This window comes from Homarus americanus, unplaced genomic scaffold (assembly GCF_018991925.1).
Source record: "Homarus americanus isolate GMGI-L3 unplaced genomic scaffold, GMGI_Hamer_2.0 scaffold19318, whole genome shotgun sequence".
Taxonomy (NCBI): Eukaryota; Metazoa; Arthropoda; class Malacostraca; order Decapoda; family Nephropidae; genus Homarus; species Homarus americanus.
This window is the reverse complement of record NW_024732238.1, coordinates 8,232,250-8,251,354: the sequence shown is the minus strand read 5'-3', so window position 1 is coordinate 8,251,354 and position 19,105 is coordinate 8,232,250. Positions and strand designations below refer to the sequence as shown.

Here is a 19,105-nt window from a genome sequence, read left to right as displayed (position 1 = left end):
ATATATATATATATATATATATATATATATACAGTTAACCCTCACTTTACGCGGTCCCACATTCCGCGTTTCCACGTTTACGCGGTGCCCTGCCGGAACCCAGGATGCTCACATTCCGCGGTGCGTGTACCCCTTTACGCGGAGAGCGGCTGGCGAGCCGCGCCATTTTTGGATCCAAACCTCCCGCCATCCGCCATGTTGTGTAAGCTGCGCGAACATGGTGCGCACAAGGTCGCCCAGTCATCAAAACATTACCAGTTCTTCACCCGCCACCCACCACAGCCGGCCCAAGTCAGTGATAGTGATAATTATGGTGAGGATATGGACTTATATGGACTTTGGGGAGTTTGACAAAGAGGCCCTGCAAGCCTCTGTGGTGGATAGTGATACAATTGATACAAGTGACACAGGTGAGGGCCAATAATCTGCCCTCTGCCTCGGAACCAACCGCCCATCCCCGTGTGCCCAGCCATTTTTTCTACTAATGTAAGTGTTAAAAAACCTAATATTATTGATATTTCTCTTAATTATTAATTGTGTGTGCATACCATCATAAAGTTAAGATAATATTTTTACTACAACATAGTTGTGTGTCGTCAAAAAGTGGAGTTTGGGGATCGGCCCGGACTCCATTTCAATTAATCCCATATGTTATGTTATTCACTTTACGCGGGACCCTCCGGGTTACATTAACCGCGTAAAGTTAGGGTTAACTGTATGTATATATATATATATATATATATATATATATATATATATATATATATATATATATATATATATATATATATATATATATATATATCTATCTATCTATCTATCTATCTATCTATCTATCTATCTATCTATCTATCTATCTATCTATATCTATATCTATCTATCTATCTATCTATCTATCTATCTATCTATCTATCTATCTATCTATCTATCTATCTATCTATCTATCTATCTATCTATCTATCTATCTATCTATCTATCTATCTATCTATCTATCTATCTATCTATCTATCTATCTATCTATATATATATATATATATATATATATATATATATATATATATATATATATATATATATATATATATATATATATATATATATATATACATACATACATACATACATACATACATACACACACACAGTAAACCCTCGCTTTACGCGGTTTCACTTTACGCGTTTCCACATTTACGCGGTACCCTGCCGAACACGGAATGCTCACTTTACACGGTGTGTGTACCCTTTTACGCGGAGAGCGGCTAGCGGTCCTCTCGCGCCTCGCCATTTTTGGATTCAAACCTCCCGCCATGTTGGGTAAGCGGCGCGAGTAGGTTGCGCAGTGTATGTCTTTGTTGCGTTATCGGTGACGTCATTTGACGTATCGGACTGTGATTGGGCCAAGCATCCTTACCTCCCGACCCCGCTAGCTGTGATTGGTTTAATGTACTATGATGTGCCCCGCATCGGGAGCGTTCAAGCCCCTTGACCTACCCACGTCAGTTACACCCTTCCCGGCTACACCGTGTATATCGGTATCCATTGTTCCATAAGAATGGCTTCCACCGGCTCACCACCACCACCACAAAGAAATCTTGCATTACCTGGACAAGCCACTCTAAGCCAAAGAAGATACGACGTTCCTTAAGCTACGAAATTAAATACAAGATCATCCAAGAGTTGGAGAAAGGAACAAGACAGGTTGATCTCGCGCGCCAGCATGGTGTTAACGAGTCTACGATCAGGACAATTAAGAAGGATGCAGCCAAGATGAAGGAGCACATGAACATCACAAAGTCTACAGGTGCTTCTATGATCAAGTATTGCCACAACCAGATGCTTCTCAAGACGGAGAAATTACTTATGAGCTACTTGATTCGTCAGGCGCAACGGAACATGGCGGTGGACACGCGCTCATTTAAGGAGCACGCACGTGAACTGTATGCTGCAGTGTCACGTAAGATGGGAATTGCAGAGCCCAAACCCTTTGATGCTTCCTCTGGGTGGTTGCAGAGATTTAAGAAGAAAAACAAGATCACCAACATTAACATTGGTGGTGAAGAAGCTAGTGCTGACCGTGTTGCGGCGAGGGAATTTCCTCTCTTTTTACGTGAGATTATGGAGGAAAGACGGTACACCGACGACCAGGTGTTTAACATGGACGAATCTGATTTTTTTTGGAAAAAGCTACCTTCCAAGACCTTCGTTGTGAAGAATGCCAGCAAGTGTCGGGGCCGGAAGTTGCAGAAGGAGCGCATAACCGTCCTGTTTACCACCAATGCCTCCGGTACCTGTAAGCTCAAGTTATCAGTGATCCACACAGCACGCAAGCCTACAAGAGCATGGACATGACCAAGCTAAATGTCCACTGGCTGACCGCACGTAAGGCGCGGATGTTCTCTACTCTGTCCCTCTCCTGGTTTGATGACTGTTTCGTTCCTGACATGAAGAAATTCTGTGAGCAACACAATGTTCCATTCAAGATTTTGTTGCTGCTTGACAACGCACCAGGACACTCGCCCCTAATGTTAGATCGTCACCCCAACGTAAAAGTGATCTTCCTTCCTCCCAACACTACGTCATTAATACAGCCCATGGACCAAGAATTGATCTGTAATGTGAAAGCTGCATTCTCTGCAAAGAAATTTAAGCTCCTGAACGACTACACCAACACCAAGGATGAATTGCGTAACCTGGGTGACACCGATAGCAAGAGTGAAGACGACGAGGAACAACAGTTGGCAGAGCAAGAAGTACTTGTGAAACAATTTTGGAGAACATTCAACGTCAAGAAAGCTGTGGACTTCTTGGTGGAGGCATGGGATCAGCTGTCTGTAGCACCTGTTCGTCATGCATGGAGACATGTGTTGCAAGGTATTCCAGGTGGGAGGCAGAGTAAATCTGTGACTGGTGAGGTTCAGACTGTTCCAGTAGCAGTGGACCTTGCCAGAGAAGCTGCGCAGAGTGTTACAGCTGCAGGCTTCTCCGAGACCACCAATGACGACATCCTTGAGGTGATAAGGGATCCTGATGTGACTGCCGACGAGATGCTAGATGATGATGACGTCAGTGAAGAGGCAGGTGGTGCGTCATCCCAAGAAGAACGCCAGTTATCGCATAGTAATGTAAGGGGTGCCATCGAGTGTGTAGAGAAACTGAAGCTCCTCCTTTCCGACGACCGTGACGATAACTAGTATGAAGTCTTCACTACCCAGCTGTTGCAGACTATGGAGCCGTACATCAAGGTGTATCACGACAACATCAACACCAGCCGTCAGCAAAGCATTACCGAGTTCTTCGCCCGCAACCCACCTCAGCCAGCCCAAGCCAGTGATAGTGACAGAGACAGTGATGATGACTTTGAGAGATTTGTCAGGGAGGCACTAGTAAGTGTGGATGACAGTGATGATGACTCACCTGAGGGCCAGTAGCCTGCCCTCTGCCTTGGAACCAGCCTCCATCCCCGTATGCCGACCCATCTCTTCTACTAACGTAAGTGTTAACCCCAACCTTGTTTTTTTCTAACCTAACCTACGGTATATTATTCTCTTAAAGATTGTTCCCTTCTATATTATGTGTGTGTGAATACCATCATAAAGTTAAGATGTTATTTTTACTAAAACGTACGTATTGTGTCGGGAAAAGTGGAGTTTGGGGGTCGGCCTGGTCTCTATTTCAATTAATCCCATATGTTATGTTGTTCACTTTACGCGTTTCTCGCTTTATGCGGGCCGCCGTGGGTTCAATTGACCACATAAAGTGAGGGTTTGCTGTATATATATATATATATATATATATATATATATATATATATATATATATATATATATATATATATATATATATATATATATATATATATATATATATATATATATATATATATATATATATATATATATATATATATATATATATATATATATATATATATATATATATATATATATATATATACATAACGTAATCAACTGCTCCAGAAGGTCGTTCGTTAACCAAAAGTTCATAATCAAACTTATTGTTTCAATGGGTTTTTGGGTAATTGGTTCCAGCTCACCGAAAATTTCCTAAATTCAACAAAAATGGTAGAAAAGTTCACTTACTTTTAGGTGCATATGTAGAAGGCTCCTGGATGATGATGATGAGATTTAGAATGGGGGTGGAGGAGAAGGAAGAAGAGAAGGCATTGGGGTGGAAGAGAAGTCACCCCATGGTGCCATTTCACCCATAAAATTTTACCTCTCTTGATGTAATTCAAGATTATTTTCTTTTAATCAACACTGCACTGCATTATATATTGTCAATATGTAAAATATATTTCAAAATGACTAATAATTTGCTTGGAAACACAGAAAAGAAGCATTTAGTTGAAGAGAGACTCAAGTAAGATGTTACCTCCAGTGAAAAGAGAGAGAGACTAACGCCTGTCTGGTGTGTTAAGAGGCTGGATGCCGCGCATTAAACTAGTCATTTTACCTTCAATTATGTTCAATAATTGTTAAAATGATTAAAAAATTGAATATTAAACTTTTAAAATTATTGAATAGTATAAACTTCTTGATATTTACTAAAATAGTAAGGAATTTAAGCCCTAGAACCGATTAATGTATTGGCGGACTGATACTAAAGATGGTTGCCAGGTCAGTGCAAGCGAAAACATGTTGAGGTCGGTTCGTAAGAAATTCGTTAACCGAATTTTTGTTCGTTAACCGAATTGAAGATCCTAATGGAAGGCAGTTCGTTAACCGAAATTTCGTTAACCGAGGCGTTCGTTAAACGAGGGGTCACTGTATATATATATATATATATATATATATATATATATATATATATATATATATATATATATATATATATATATATATATATATATATATATATATATATATATATATATATATATATATATATATATATATATATATATATATATATATATATATATATATATATATATTGGAATTGTTTGTATGCACATTTGGGCATGAAAACTTTGTAGCATATAAAAACTTCATAAACAGATATTTGCTCTGCTCGGAAGAGGATCGGGACAGTGTGTGTGTGTGACATCAGGGGAGGGGTTTTCTCCCTTACATTGTTTTTGTTTAAATTTCATAATAATTACACAATGTACTCTAATGCATATCATTTTAAGTACTGTACAGTGTACATCTTTAACCTTGAGCTGCACATTGTAGGACTTGAGGTATTTCTCTCAGGGTCACTCTTCCAAACCCTTTGTTTTCCAATAGACAGAACTCTTAACTTTTGCCAGCCACAGGAGAATTCTAGAACATTAACACTCTCCTCACCCCCCATTGACAAGCTGTTACTGAATGTATAAAAGTAAATGTGACACCGGTTGTCACAGGTGATTGCTGCAATTGTTGTAGTTGTTTCTTGCCAATGTTTAGTGACATTTTTAATGTGTGTTCATTACGTGATAAATGACTGTTCACATTTTGTGGAAAATAGTTGCACTTCAGCTGGATATTAGTCCTATTAAAGCCTAAACTAACCTAATACAGTATGGGTATAACCATTGGGGTTAGACCTTATTATAACAGGGGCCCATTAAGGCTGGCTCCCACCTCTGCATGGTGTGGGCTCATTGAGAGAGAGAGAGAGAGATAAAGAGAAAACAGAGAGATAGAGAGAAAACAGAGAGACTGAGGGAAAACAGATAGAGAGAGAGAAAAAAAAAGAGAATTAATGGTTTGTTGAAAAAAAGTTCAGCAGCCCAAAGGCTGAAATTATACATTGGACAAACGACTTATTAAATACAAAGATATGGGGTGGGTGGATCATTTAACAAAAGCATTCATTACTGCAAGGAGAAGGAACATGAACTGAACATGCAAATTATTATAGTTTACAGTTGATGACCCGAGCTGGTCTCTTGCCCAACTGTGTGAGGCCACGTGGTGTAGTGACTCTTCCGTAGGTCCCTCCCTCATGTTACCAAATATTCGGTTTACAGAAATTCTAGGATACAGAACGCCTCCCATAAGTTCCATTATAAAAATTATCGGGTTACGCAAGAATTTCTGTTATTATGGAGGATTATACATAAGGCAGCTGAGCGCATCCCCGTGTGAGACACCATCTGTGATCCAGTACAGGGTACAGTACATGTTTACAGTATGGAAGGGTCATTTTCCGTTTACAGGTAACTTGACTTACAGATACAGTCCAGGAACGGAACCATCCCGTAAACTGGGAGTGTCTATTTATATACAGTAAAACCTCGATTAACCGACCCTCGATTAACCGACTTTCGGATTAACCGTCAATCCCGGACCCCTAATTTTTTTCTTTTTTTTTACGGGGATTAGCCCACCCGGGCACAGGTCACTGACCCACATCGGGGCCTGGGGGGTGATAATGTAATAATATTAATAATGATAATAATAATAGTAATAAAGGACCATAAAGAAATGCAAAAATGAAAAAAAAAATCAAGAGTGAGAAACAATGTACCTGTATGTGTGTTGTGTTGTCAATAGTAAGAGAAACAATTGAGACCCTGCAATTGTGTGTAAATGAGGCAGAAAGTCAGATTAGCAACCTGGGACTTGGTCACAATTTTCGTGATGCCTTATGTTCTTTGACTGTTCCATTTTTTATTCACGGTTTCTGTGCTGGTTCATTTTTATTTACTAAAGTGGTTCATGTTTCAAAGCAAATACTATTGAAATATGAATGGTAAATGAACAAAAATGAATAGAGGGACATAAATGAGGTAGGTTAGGGATAGGCACTTTGAAAATGTATGTTTTATTTCCGTAGACTTTATTTACTATTACCTAACCGACCTTTTGGATTATCCGTCGGCCCCTTCCTCCCATATGTGGCCGGTTAATCGAGGTTTTACTATACAGTGACCCCTCCGTTAACGAACTCAATCCGTTCCAGAAGGTCGTTCGTTAACCGAAAAGTTCGTTAACCGAAACCATTGTTTCAATGGGTTTTTGGGTAATTGGTTCCAGCTCACCGAAAATTTCCTAAATTCAACAAAAATGGTAGAAAAGTTCACTTACTTTGAGGTGTGTATGTAGAAGGCTCCTGGATGATGATGATGATGATGGGATTTAGAATGGGGGTAGAGGAGAAGGAAGAAGAGAAGGCATTGGGGTGGAAGAAGTCACCCCATGGCGCCATTTCACCCATAAAATTTTAGCTCTCTTGATGTAATTCAAGATTATTTTCTTTAAATCAACACTGCAATGCATTGTATATTGTCAATATGTAAAATATATTTCAAAATGACCAATAATTTGCTTGGAAACACAGAAAAAAAACATTTAGTTGAAGAGAGTCTTAAGCAAGATGTTACCTCCAGTGAAAACAGAGAGAGACTAACTCCTGTTTGCTGTGTTAAGAGGCTGGATGCCGCGCATTAACCTAGTCACTTTACCTTCAATTATGTTCAATAATTGTTAAAATGACTAAAAAATTGAATATTAAACTTTTAAAATTATTGAATAGTATAAACTTCTTGATATTTACTAAAATAGTAAGGAATTTAAGCCCTAGAACCGATTAATGTATTGGCGGACATATACTAAAGCTGGTTGCCCGGTCAGTGCAAGCGAAAACATGTTGAGGTCGGTTCGTAAGAACTTTGTTAACCGAATTATTTTTCGTTAACCGAATTGAAGATCCTTATGGAAGGCAGTTCGTTAATCGAAATTACGTTAACCGAGGTGTTCGTTAAACGAGGGGTCACTGTATATACAGTTAACCCTCACTTTACGCGGTTAATGTAACCCACAGGGTACCGCGGAAAGCGAGAAACGCGTAAAGTGAATAACATAACATATGGGATTAATTGAAATAGAGACCAGGCCGACCCCCAAACTCCACTTTTTGACGACACATAACTATGTTGTAGTAAAAATAACATCTTAATTTTATGATGGTACATGCACACAATTAATACTTAAGAGAAATACAGTCGCCAAATTAATGTCCATTCAAATGATGGACACGACTCTTTCCCCCTCTTCTCACACTACACTGCTGGCTCTTCCCTCTGAGAAATTTTTTGGGGAGAACCAGGTATAGTAATAAATAATACCTCAAACTAAAGTTAGGATAATATAATTGACATTGCTGGATTCCTTGTAAGACCAGGAATATTTTGAATATAAATGTCATATATTTTTCACAAAATATAACATATTTACTCAGATTAAACATTTTATTTAAAATTTGTATGTCTAATGCAAAATATATGATGTTTATATTCAAAATGATCACCAAACTGTAAGAATTCCAGCAATGTAAATTATATTCTGGCCGGGTAATTTGTATGAATTTAATGAGCTAAAACAAATATCTTCAGTTAATAAAAAAAAAAAATTCTTCACGACACTATCTGTCAATCAAAGTACCCCACCTTGCCTCCCCTCCCCTCTTCCAACCGCGCGGTCAGTCCCAACCCTCCCCCCCACCCCCCACCAATCGTCCCTTCAAGAGAAAGAGTGGGTGAAAAAAATAAATTTTAACATTTTGTATTAAATAATACCTCAGATTAAAGTTAGGATAATATAATTGACATTGCTGGATTCCTTGTAAGACCAGGAATATTTTGAATATAAACGTCATATATTTTGCACAAAAGATAACATACTTACTCAGAGTGAACATTTTATCTAAAAATTTTATGTCTAATGCAAAATATATGATGTTTATATTCAAAATGATCATCAAATTGTAAGAATTCCAGCAATGTAAATTATATTCTGGCCGGGTAATTTGTATGAATTTTATGAGCTAAATTAAAAAAATTATACTTCACCCGTGTAAAGGGGTACACCCACCGCGGAATGTGAGCATCCTGGGTTCTGGCAGGGCACCGCGTAAACGTGGAAACGCGGAATGTGGGACCGCGTAAAGTGAGGGTTGACTGTATATATATATATATACAGTGGGGTATGCTATAACGAACGGCTCCTACTACGAATATTCCTATAACAAACGGTTTTACCTATAAAATTGAGAATGCTATAACGAACGAAAATCCTACAACGAACATTATTTAAATTTTTTTTTCCCTAATTTATTGATTTTTATTACAAGTATTAATGATATTCTTTATTTCAGGGGTTTAGATGCATATGTATGCACTTTTTTACAATTTTTACAATTTTATATTATATTTTTCAGTGTTAAGTGGTTGTATTTGGGGGCCTGGAACGAACGAATCCTATAACGAACGAATGCTATAACGAACAAGGTTCTAGAACCAATTAGATTCGTTATAGCATACCCCACTGTATGTATATATATATATATATATATATATATATATATATATATATATATATATATATATATATATATATATATATATATATATATATATATATATATGTATGTATGTATGTATGTATGTATGTATGTATATGTATGTATGTATGTATGTATGTATGTATGTATGTATGTATATGTATGTATGTATGTATGTAGTTGTACCCCACTTAACGCGGTCAATAGAACCCAGAGGGTCCCGTGTTAAGTGAAATCCGCGTTAAGTGAACAACAGAACATATGGGATTAATTCCAATAGAAACCGGCCCGACCCCCAAACTCCACTTTTTGAAGACACATAACTATGTTGTAGTAAAAATAACATCTTAATTTTATGATGGTACATGCACACAATTAATACTTAAGAGAAATAGAGAAATACAGTCGCCAAGTTAATGTCCATTCAAATAATGGACTCAACTCCCTCCCCCTCTTCTCACACTACACTGCCGGCTCTTCCCTCTCTGAGAAATTTTTGGGGGAAAACCACTAAATTTTAATAAATAATACCTCAAACTAAAGTTAGGATAATACATTTGACATTGCTGGATTCCTTGTAAGACCAGGAATATTTTGAATATAAATGTCATATATTTTGCACAAAAGATAACATATTTACTAGAGAAAACATTTTATCTAAAATTTGTATGTCTAATGCAAAATATATGATGTTTATATTCAAAATGATCACCAAATTATAAGAATTTCAGCAATGTAAATTATATTCTGGCCGGGTAATTTGTATGAATTTTATGAGCTAAAACAAATATCTTCAGTTAATAAAAAAAAAATATTCTTCAGGACACTATCTGTCAATCAAAGTACCCCACCTTGCCTCCCCCCACCTCTTCCAACCGCGCGGTCAGTCCCAACCCTCCCCCCCACCAATCCTCCCTTCAAGAGAAGAGTGGGTGAAAAAAATAAATTTTAACATTTTGTATTAAATAATACCTCAGATTAAAGTTAGGATAATATAATTGACATTGCTGGATTCCTTGTAAGACCAGAAATATTTTGAATATAAATGTCATATATTTTGCACAAAAGATAACATAGTTACTCTGAGAAAATTTTTTATCTAAAATTTGTATGTCTAATGCAAAATATATGATGTTTATATTCAAAATGATCACCAAATTATAAGAATTCCAGCAATAAATTATATTCTGACCGGGCAATTTGTATGATTTTTATGAGCTAAAACAGGCAGTCAGGCAGGGTGGGGGGTGGGGCAAATCTAAAAATAGCGTCTCGAGCCAGACACTCACCGCGTATATGTGGAAAAAATCCGTGTTAAGTGAAAGTTCAGCTCTGGCGAGGCACCGCGTATATGATAAAACGCGTTAAGTGAAACCGCGTTAGTAATACTGTATATATATATATATATATATATATATATATATATATATATATATATATATATATATATATATATATATATATATATATATATATATATATAGATATATATATATATACAGTATATATAATTTATTTATTTATTTTTTTTTTTTTTAATAACTTGAAATGGTATATGGAAGTTTGGTATTCCATCATCTCTGTATTTTTATTTTCAGATAATTGGACTCTTGAATGCCTTCACGCCTCAGAAGTCCTTGGATGAATTTCAAGACGTGTACTTAGTAATGGAACTAATGGATGCTAACTTGTGTCAGGTTATACAAATGGACCTCGACCATGAACGCATGTCATATTTATTGTACCAGATGCTGTGTGGTATCAAGCACCTTCACTCTGCTGGCATCATTCATAGGGTCAGTTAATTTGTACAGCTCTTTGTTTTGTAAACAGTGTATAACAGTAAGTCTTTTTGTGGAAAGTTTGACTTGTCTTATTTTAGGCATATTGCCCTTCATCTAAGGATAGTGTATTGTATCATTATACTGTATAGTATCATGATACAAATTAAGATTGAGTGGTGAAAAAATTTGCTATAATGTAAGCATTAAAATTCCTTTTAAATGACATAAAAAAGTAAAAGAAAAAAAAAGATAAATTCTTTGAGCATATTTTTGTTTTAGAAAATTTAGTGGTGAATTAAAATCATATTGAGTGTCACGTTTTATGGTCATTTGCCAGTGGAGAGAATGACAATTGCTGTTTAAATCAGTGCTGTCATGAGCATTCTGTGCTTTCTTCTCATCCAGACCTTGAAACCAAACTTATAGGGTTAACATACTGGCAATGAATGTTAATGACAGGTAGTGTCTGTGAATGTTAACACTGTATGACAGGTACCGGCTGTGAATTCTAATTTATAAGAACTTTTACTCCAAGTCGTAACGGTCAAACAAACACAAGGTCAATTTATCATCAGGTGAACCTCGTGATGAAATAGAAATTAATGTAGAAAGCTCAGGTTGTCTTAGGAGGTGAGCCCAACCCATAGCCATCGTCTTGGGGCTGTCAGACACGGTTAATTAGTCGTGTATAAAGAATAAAGTTGTACATTAAATGAGAGTGTTGCAGGGGAGTGAGCATATTGGACTGAGGAGAAAATAATTTGGGGAATTGGATGTAAGTTACTGTAATGTGTTAGAGGAATGACTCTATGGGGATGGTTATAAAATGAAAATGAGGTAGTTGCAGTAATTGCAGTGTTAGGGTAGAAATACATAGGAGGTAAATGGACAAAATTTATGTTTGATGCTTGAAAAAATTAAAGAAACAGATCTCAAGGACAACCTGTATACTACTGTATATTCATGTAGGTAGCTGAACAAGGAGGGGGGGGGATCAGTAAGTACAATAGTGATTTTGATGGTTTACAAGAATATAAATAATTTTTTCTATGTGAATTATCTGATCTCTGGGTAGAACATGGCATGACAGTGAGGCACACTTATACAAGGACTTGTGATAGCTATTTTTTTTAATAATTTGATGGTCCTTGAAAGAATTGTTAAAATTGGAGACTAATTTCGAAAAGTAGGAACATGTTTGTGACCTGCTGTAGCTTGAGGTGGCTAGGTGATAAGGTAATGTACATGTGATAATTGGTGTTAGGTAAGTGGTTTATAGGGTATAAGTGGTGGTCCAGTGAACCAGTTGACATGCTCTAGTTATCTAAGAGTCAATATTGGTACCTGTAGTTGTATGGTGTGTTCAACAGTTGAAGGGATAGTCTGAAAGGTATAAAATCGAGTTAATGAACATTGCACTACTATGTGTCTATACACACACACATCAGTTTGTTGCACTCAGACTATTTCCATCCATATACTGTAGATATCTTAGCTTTCCAGTTTCAACTTTAATTTTTTCCTTGATTTCTACTTATACAAAACACTGAATGCTATGTATGGGATGCACAGTTGCCTACAGGTATAATGTTCCATCCCCTGGTGGCCTTTCCAAACATGTGGCCAACATTATATTTTTGGGGTAATATTAGTACTGTACTCGAGATTTGTGCTAGGCAATAAGATAGACTATCTGTACAGAAGGTTGGACTGATTCGGACATTGCCACATGTTTGGAAGGCCATCAAGATGTGGAACACTGTACCTGTGGCCAACTGTACAAAAGTGACGCTCCCTCTAGTTACCAGTAATGGAGCTAAAACTTCATTATGGCTACTTAATATATTTGATACTGGATGATCTATAAAGCCGAGAGAAGTTATTTGTGCTTCACACACAGCCACTGGTAATGGTGGCTTGGAGTGTGATAGAGGGGTGTGTCATTATCAGGTATTCAGGAAGTTTCTTCAGGGCCACTGATAGTTTCCAAAGTAATACAGGATATTTTAGTTTTAACTTTTATTCCTTCTCTGAAATATTAAAACCCTGTAGCAGATTTGGTCTTACTACAGGTGAAGCTACCTTTGGCCATACCTTTAATATTTAAATTGTCTTTGGTTGTCACTAGGCTAAGCAGCATTTATATATAGTACTAAAGTTAGGGAAAGTTTCACAAAAAAACAACAACAACTCATTTTTAGAGAGAATTCTGAAGGACAATATGGGTCAGGTTAAGAGTGTTCTCCAGCACTGACAACCTTGACTCTAATTGTGGTTTATCTTTTCTTTTCACTCTAGTTATCTTAAAATTTTTCAACAGAGATTAGAAGTTTGTTTACTTTACTAAGTTTACTTATCTTTGTAAATCAGTGTCAAGGTTAAAGGATTCACTTTATATAGTGGTGTATGTGAGAGAGAGAGAGAGAGAGAGAGATTACCTGCTGTTTCAACCTTTCCCTTTGTATCTTCGCTTACCTACAGTATCATTTCCCTACCTATCTTGCAGCCTGTGTATCCCATAACTCCTTACAAATAAAGTGGGAGAAGACTAAAATTTAAAATAGGAAAAACTATCGAACGTATGGCAGCAATACTGTACTTTTACATGATCTATACGAATAAAGAAAATAAAAATATGTAAAGACATAAAAATATTGAATATTTTTGTATGGAAGATAATTGTGTGGGCAAGAATACCTCGTAGATCACCTTTTGTAATGATAAAGTTAATGTTACAAAACTTAGATGATCAATGATGGAAGAAAGGAAGCTTTATGGAGAATAGTTTCCTTTGGTAGTTACATACTGACTGTATGGCAGTGTTCTCTTATTGGACCATATTTGGACAACCATACAACATAAGTACAGTAATATTATATATTTCTTAATTAAATACAACAATATCATACCATTCCTTAATTTTCAATAATCAGTACAGAATAGCACTTGCTGTTTACTGTAAATTCTTTTAGAATTGTCCTCTATTTTTTTTTACATTGCTTGATGCTAAGTAATGCCCTTGACAATACTCTTACTATTTTGCAGGACCTGAAGCCTAGCAATATTGTGGTTAAGTCTGACTGTACACTCAAGATTCTAGATTTTGGTTTGGCTCGGACTGCAGGAACAACATTTATGATGACGCCTTATGTTGTCACCAGATACTACAGAGCTCCAGAGGTTCGTTGATCCCCACTTTCACAAAATTAATTGTCTTCTTAATAACTCCCAACAGTCATAGGAATTAAACATTCCAGATCATATCCTAGACAGTAGAGAGTGGCACATTATAGTCTTACACATTATGTACTCGTGTCAATTAATTTCACTTGTATTAAGTATTTTTTTATAATAATATTACTTTATAGTGTCTCTCTCTAATTTAATAAATTTTTGTTTTAGATTTTTTTACTTGATATGCTTCTCTTCTGTAAATCTTCATGTTTTTAATTTTATGTCTCACATAATTAGTGCCAATTGATTTTTGTTTACAGATTTAAATTGGACCCTAAAGTTTTGTGTGGTTCTGAAGTTACATGAATGAGTTACAAGTACATGAACATATCACACCATTTCAAAGATTGTGGTACTGTAGTATACTGTATCAAACAAGGTGACTGGTCATATGGGTTCGAGTCCTAAAAGGTCCTAACCTAACCTAACCCTGAACCTCGCCTCATCTTCAGAGCCTGGAAGATTCACCTCAGGGCCCCAGTGCTACTTTTGAATCCAAGCCCCTCATTTATCCCTGCCCTTTCACCCTTCTATTTCAGTCTCATTTTTTTCTTCCTGTCCAGATATTTGACTCGGTGGTTTGAATTAAGCCTAATTTCTGTGATACTGCTGAGTTCAATATTAGAGTCACAACACTGGAGCTCAAGATGTCGTTTTCTTAGCTTGTTATAGTCATTAAATATGGCAAAGGTGTATTCAAGCTAGATACTGTACAAAATATGGGAACTTTTGGAAAATTTTATTTTATTTTATTTGATCGATTTATTTTTATCCTCTCATTATTTCCTATGAAATTAAAAAAGTCTGATCTTGTGTCAGCACTGTTTCTGATATTCTTAATCTGTCATAACTTTAAATCAGAAAAACTAACCAACTTAAGGAAAACCCAAATTAAAGTGACCAACAAGAAGCAGCACATTATTATCACAATGACAGTCTTCCTTATCTGTAGGACATTATGCAAGGTGATTTAAAAAAATATGTAATTCTGAGGGTGTATTCATGAGACAGAATAAGGGTATATGACTCTTAAAGACATTATGTGAATACAGTATCACCTATGTATAAGGTGGTAGTGTGATGAAATCTAAGTGAAGGCTTCAGCACATCACACAAGTGACTGTCGTGTACATTTAAATATTCCAGGGGTGTTGCCAGTGCTTATAGTACTGTCTTGCACTCGGAATCACAATCCTTCACGTGTCAGTCAGTACAGTACAGTACTTCTATAGCATCCATTCTGCTTTTTGGTGACCTCACCAGTAACCACAAGTAAAAATCATGGAATTTTCAGTCAGGTGTTCGAGGTGGCCATGGACCTTTTCAAGGTATACAACATTTTGCAACCTCAATTCACATAAAACAAATGACAGTATGCTGTTCTTCTGTGGAGCAAGTCAAAGGTGATGCGGCCAAATTTACAGCACAATTATAAATGAACAACCGAGTCCTATGAGGCAGTGATCTGTATGCTCAGTGATTCCACTGTTACAAACTGTCAGCAGTGTGGAAAATTCTGGAAATTGTAGTAAGAATAATTGACTATCTTTCAAGGATTACAGCAATGCAAATTATATACTGCCAAGTCAATTCAGTGACATTTTATAAGGGAAAACTAAAAATCCTTCTCCATGACAGCTGTCAACACGTCAACATCACCCCTCCTTCCCTTCCTCACAGCCAGGGTGAAGGCAGTTTAGGCTTAAAGTTTTTATCTTATAAAATGTTGCAGACTAAACTTAGTAGAATATAAATTACACTGCTGGAATCCTTGTAAGATTGTGATTAATTTGAGTATAAAAATCACATAGTTCAATTTAAGTTTCTATTGGTCCACAGTGCTTTAGAGACCGAGGAGGTGTATAATTAGTGGGTCAGAGGTGTATTGTTGAATTATTATTACCTGACCTGGGTTGGTCCTAATCTGGCAAGGCTTTGGAACCGGAAAATCGGTGGTGTACCTGTATTGGTTTTACAATTATACTTATTGGTTACTCCAAATCAGCTGTACATATATATAGCAGATGAAGAAGAACCTTTGTGTTTTTCAGTGAGGCCAACCTGTTTATTCTATAAAGTCTTCAAAGTAGCTGACCCAGTGAATGTCTGGCACATTCACCCCATCACATCATCACAGTTATTAATTTTACTACAGTATACCATATATAGTGTGGCAATTCTGTAGTGTACTTGATAGACTGGTTTCACATTTGCTTGTCTTTGACATTGAAAAATTATTTAAGGGTTAGGTTAACTGCTGAACCTAAGTTACTGACCATGGTGGAAATAATGCTGCATGTACACATGTTGTGTACACATCTTGGACATGGCAGGGAATGAGAGGCTATGTAACAAAACTTAATCCATTTAAAAGTTCTATTTACATTTCTTTCCTTTAGTACATTTATTAGATAGATACTGCATTTATTATTATTGAAAATGAAGCTATGTTGGTATTATACTGTATGCTGAAAACATTTATTCAAGTGGTACCCACTTCCTTTGACCCTAATGTTTTGGTACCTTATAGACCCTCTTTCACAGGCTTTCCTCGCCTCACATTATCCTGACACAACCCTTAGATTTGAGGACCCGTCCTATCATAATGGGTTAAGTTGAGGCTTATGATGACTGGCATCTAAAAAAGCCCATTTGATGTTCATTCTTTAAGATGAAATAAGCTTGGTATTATATCATGATAATTAATATCATCATCAACATCATTCTCATCATCATTGTTATACAGCCATTTTCCATGGTTACCGTATATCACGGCCTATAAGACGAAATTTGAACATTAAAAAAATCTGCCCAAAGTTAGGGGGTCGTCTAAACCACCAAGTTTAAAATTCTTACCTCTTAAATATTGTGGTTTAGTGTGTCAAGAGTGGTGATGAAAACATCGTAAGCCACTCACAATGTCTTACCACTAATTATTTTATACTGAAACTTACGTTTGGCAAGCTGGATTCAAATTAAGATTACCGGTATATTAAAATAATAAAAATGTATTATAAACCTGTCTAACATACCGTAAAAGAGATTTATACCCCTATAATAAACACAGCTATCATCACACACCCCTCCCCACGCCCCCCCCCCATTTGCCAGTGAGGAGCCGTGGAGGTGGTCAGTAATGCATACCGGTATCGGTATATTTACTCATAATAATATTTATCTCCTATAAATAATTGATTTAAATTTTATTTTTTTCCAAAGAATATTCAGTAAATGAGTGCATTAATTCTTGAAACTATCGACGGTTAATTACAGACGCTCAAGTGACGTCACTAGTGTTTACACTACACCAGCTGGTAATATTTGATGCCATTACTTGAAGTGAATTGGCCTTATTTTAAGTAACTAACTATAAATAAATACAAAAATTAAAAAAAAAGATCAAAACTGAGAAATAATATACTGTATGTATGTTGTGTTGTCAAAGTAAGAGGAACAATTGTGTAAGTACGTAATATTTTTTCACTCAAATCCTAATGAAACACTACTGGAGAACATTCCTTTGTCGCAAAACAGTTTATAAATTAAAGAAAATAATTACAGTGTGTTTAATATATTACAGTATATTATAAATAAATAAATAAAACAAATAATTCGGTAAATCTATTTAAAGTAAATGGAAAATAAGCAAACATGTTATTTACCAAGACCCTTCCGTCTGGCTCAGGGTGAGATGTAGGGGAGATAAAGAAGGCTATTTATAGCCCATCAGAAGTGACCAGTACCCTAATGCACCATAAATAATTCATTGAACATTCATTTTTTGTACATAGTATATTCAGTATATATATATATATATATATATATATATATATATATATATATATATATATATATATATATATATATATATATATATATATATATATATATATATATATATATATATATATATATATATATATATATATATATATATATATATATATATATATATATATATATTTGTGTAATAAATGTATGTAGTAAGTACATACTGGTAACCTTTTTCACTCAAATCCTAATGAAACACCACAATTAGAATACGGTGGTTGCTGTTGAACCACATGTTGTATAAATAGTCACACCACCGAGACGAGGGAACACTCCCAACACGCTTCAGTGACGTCACTAGTGTTTACACTACACCAGCGGGTATAATTTGATGACATTACTTGAAGTGAATTGGCCTTATTTTAAAAAATCAAGGATGGTTGGTAAAGGACTACTGAGTCAGTGGGTAAGTGTCACATTTGGGGTACTGGTCTTATACAGCAAATAGAGCTCAAAAGCTACTTTTTAAATGGAAATTTGGGGGGGGCGTCTTATGCACCCCGCCGCCTTATAGGCCGTGATATACGGTATGTGGGTTGACCTTGTTAATAAAATTTATAAAATCATTAAATTATTATCATAGTAATTTCTAGATAAGTTATCTAATTGTCTTGTGGTAAGACAGCCAGTGTTTGAGCATCACCCGGAAGTCAACAACTGTACTGTACTATATCAAATAACCATAACCTGCCATATAAGAACATAAGAATGGAGGAAACTGCAGGGGGCCAATTGACCCACACTGGGCAGTCCCATTTATACCCAACCCCTAATACTCGTATATCTATCCAACCTATGTTTGAAGCTATTCGAGTAAATAATGATGTTTGGTAACTTGTTCCACTCATCCACTACTCTATTTCTAAACCAATGTTTACCTATTTCGCACCTAAATCTAAATTTGTCTAATTTTAAACCATTGTTACGAGTTCGTTCCTGGTTGGGTAGTTTGAGTACTTTTGTTA

General features: G+C 36.0%; 1 protein-coding gene across 2 annotated transcripts in view; it reads left to right on the top strand.

The window, feature by feature from the left end:
* LOC121868437 (stress-activated protein kinase JNK-like) overlaps positions 1-19,105 on the top strand; it is a 92,691-nt gene that overhangs the window by 4,782 nt on the left and 68,804 nt on the right. For both annotated transcript variants that reach the window (XM_042369091.1, XM_042369093.1), the window contains exons 3-4: positions 10,890-11,087; positions 14,121-14,255. In XM_042369091.1, coding sequence (XP_042225025.1) covers positions 10,890-11,087; positions 14,121-14,255 — 333 coding nt within the window. The remainder of the gene's footprint in view (positions 1-10,889; positions 11,088-14,120; positions 14,256-19,105) is intronic.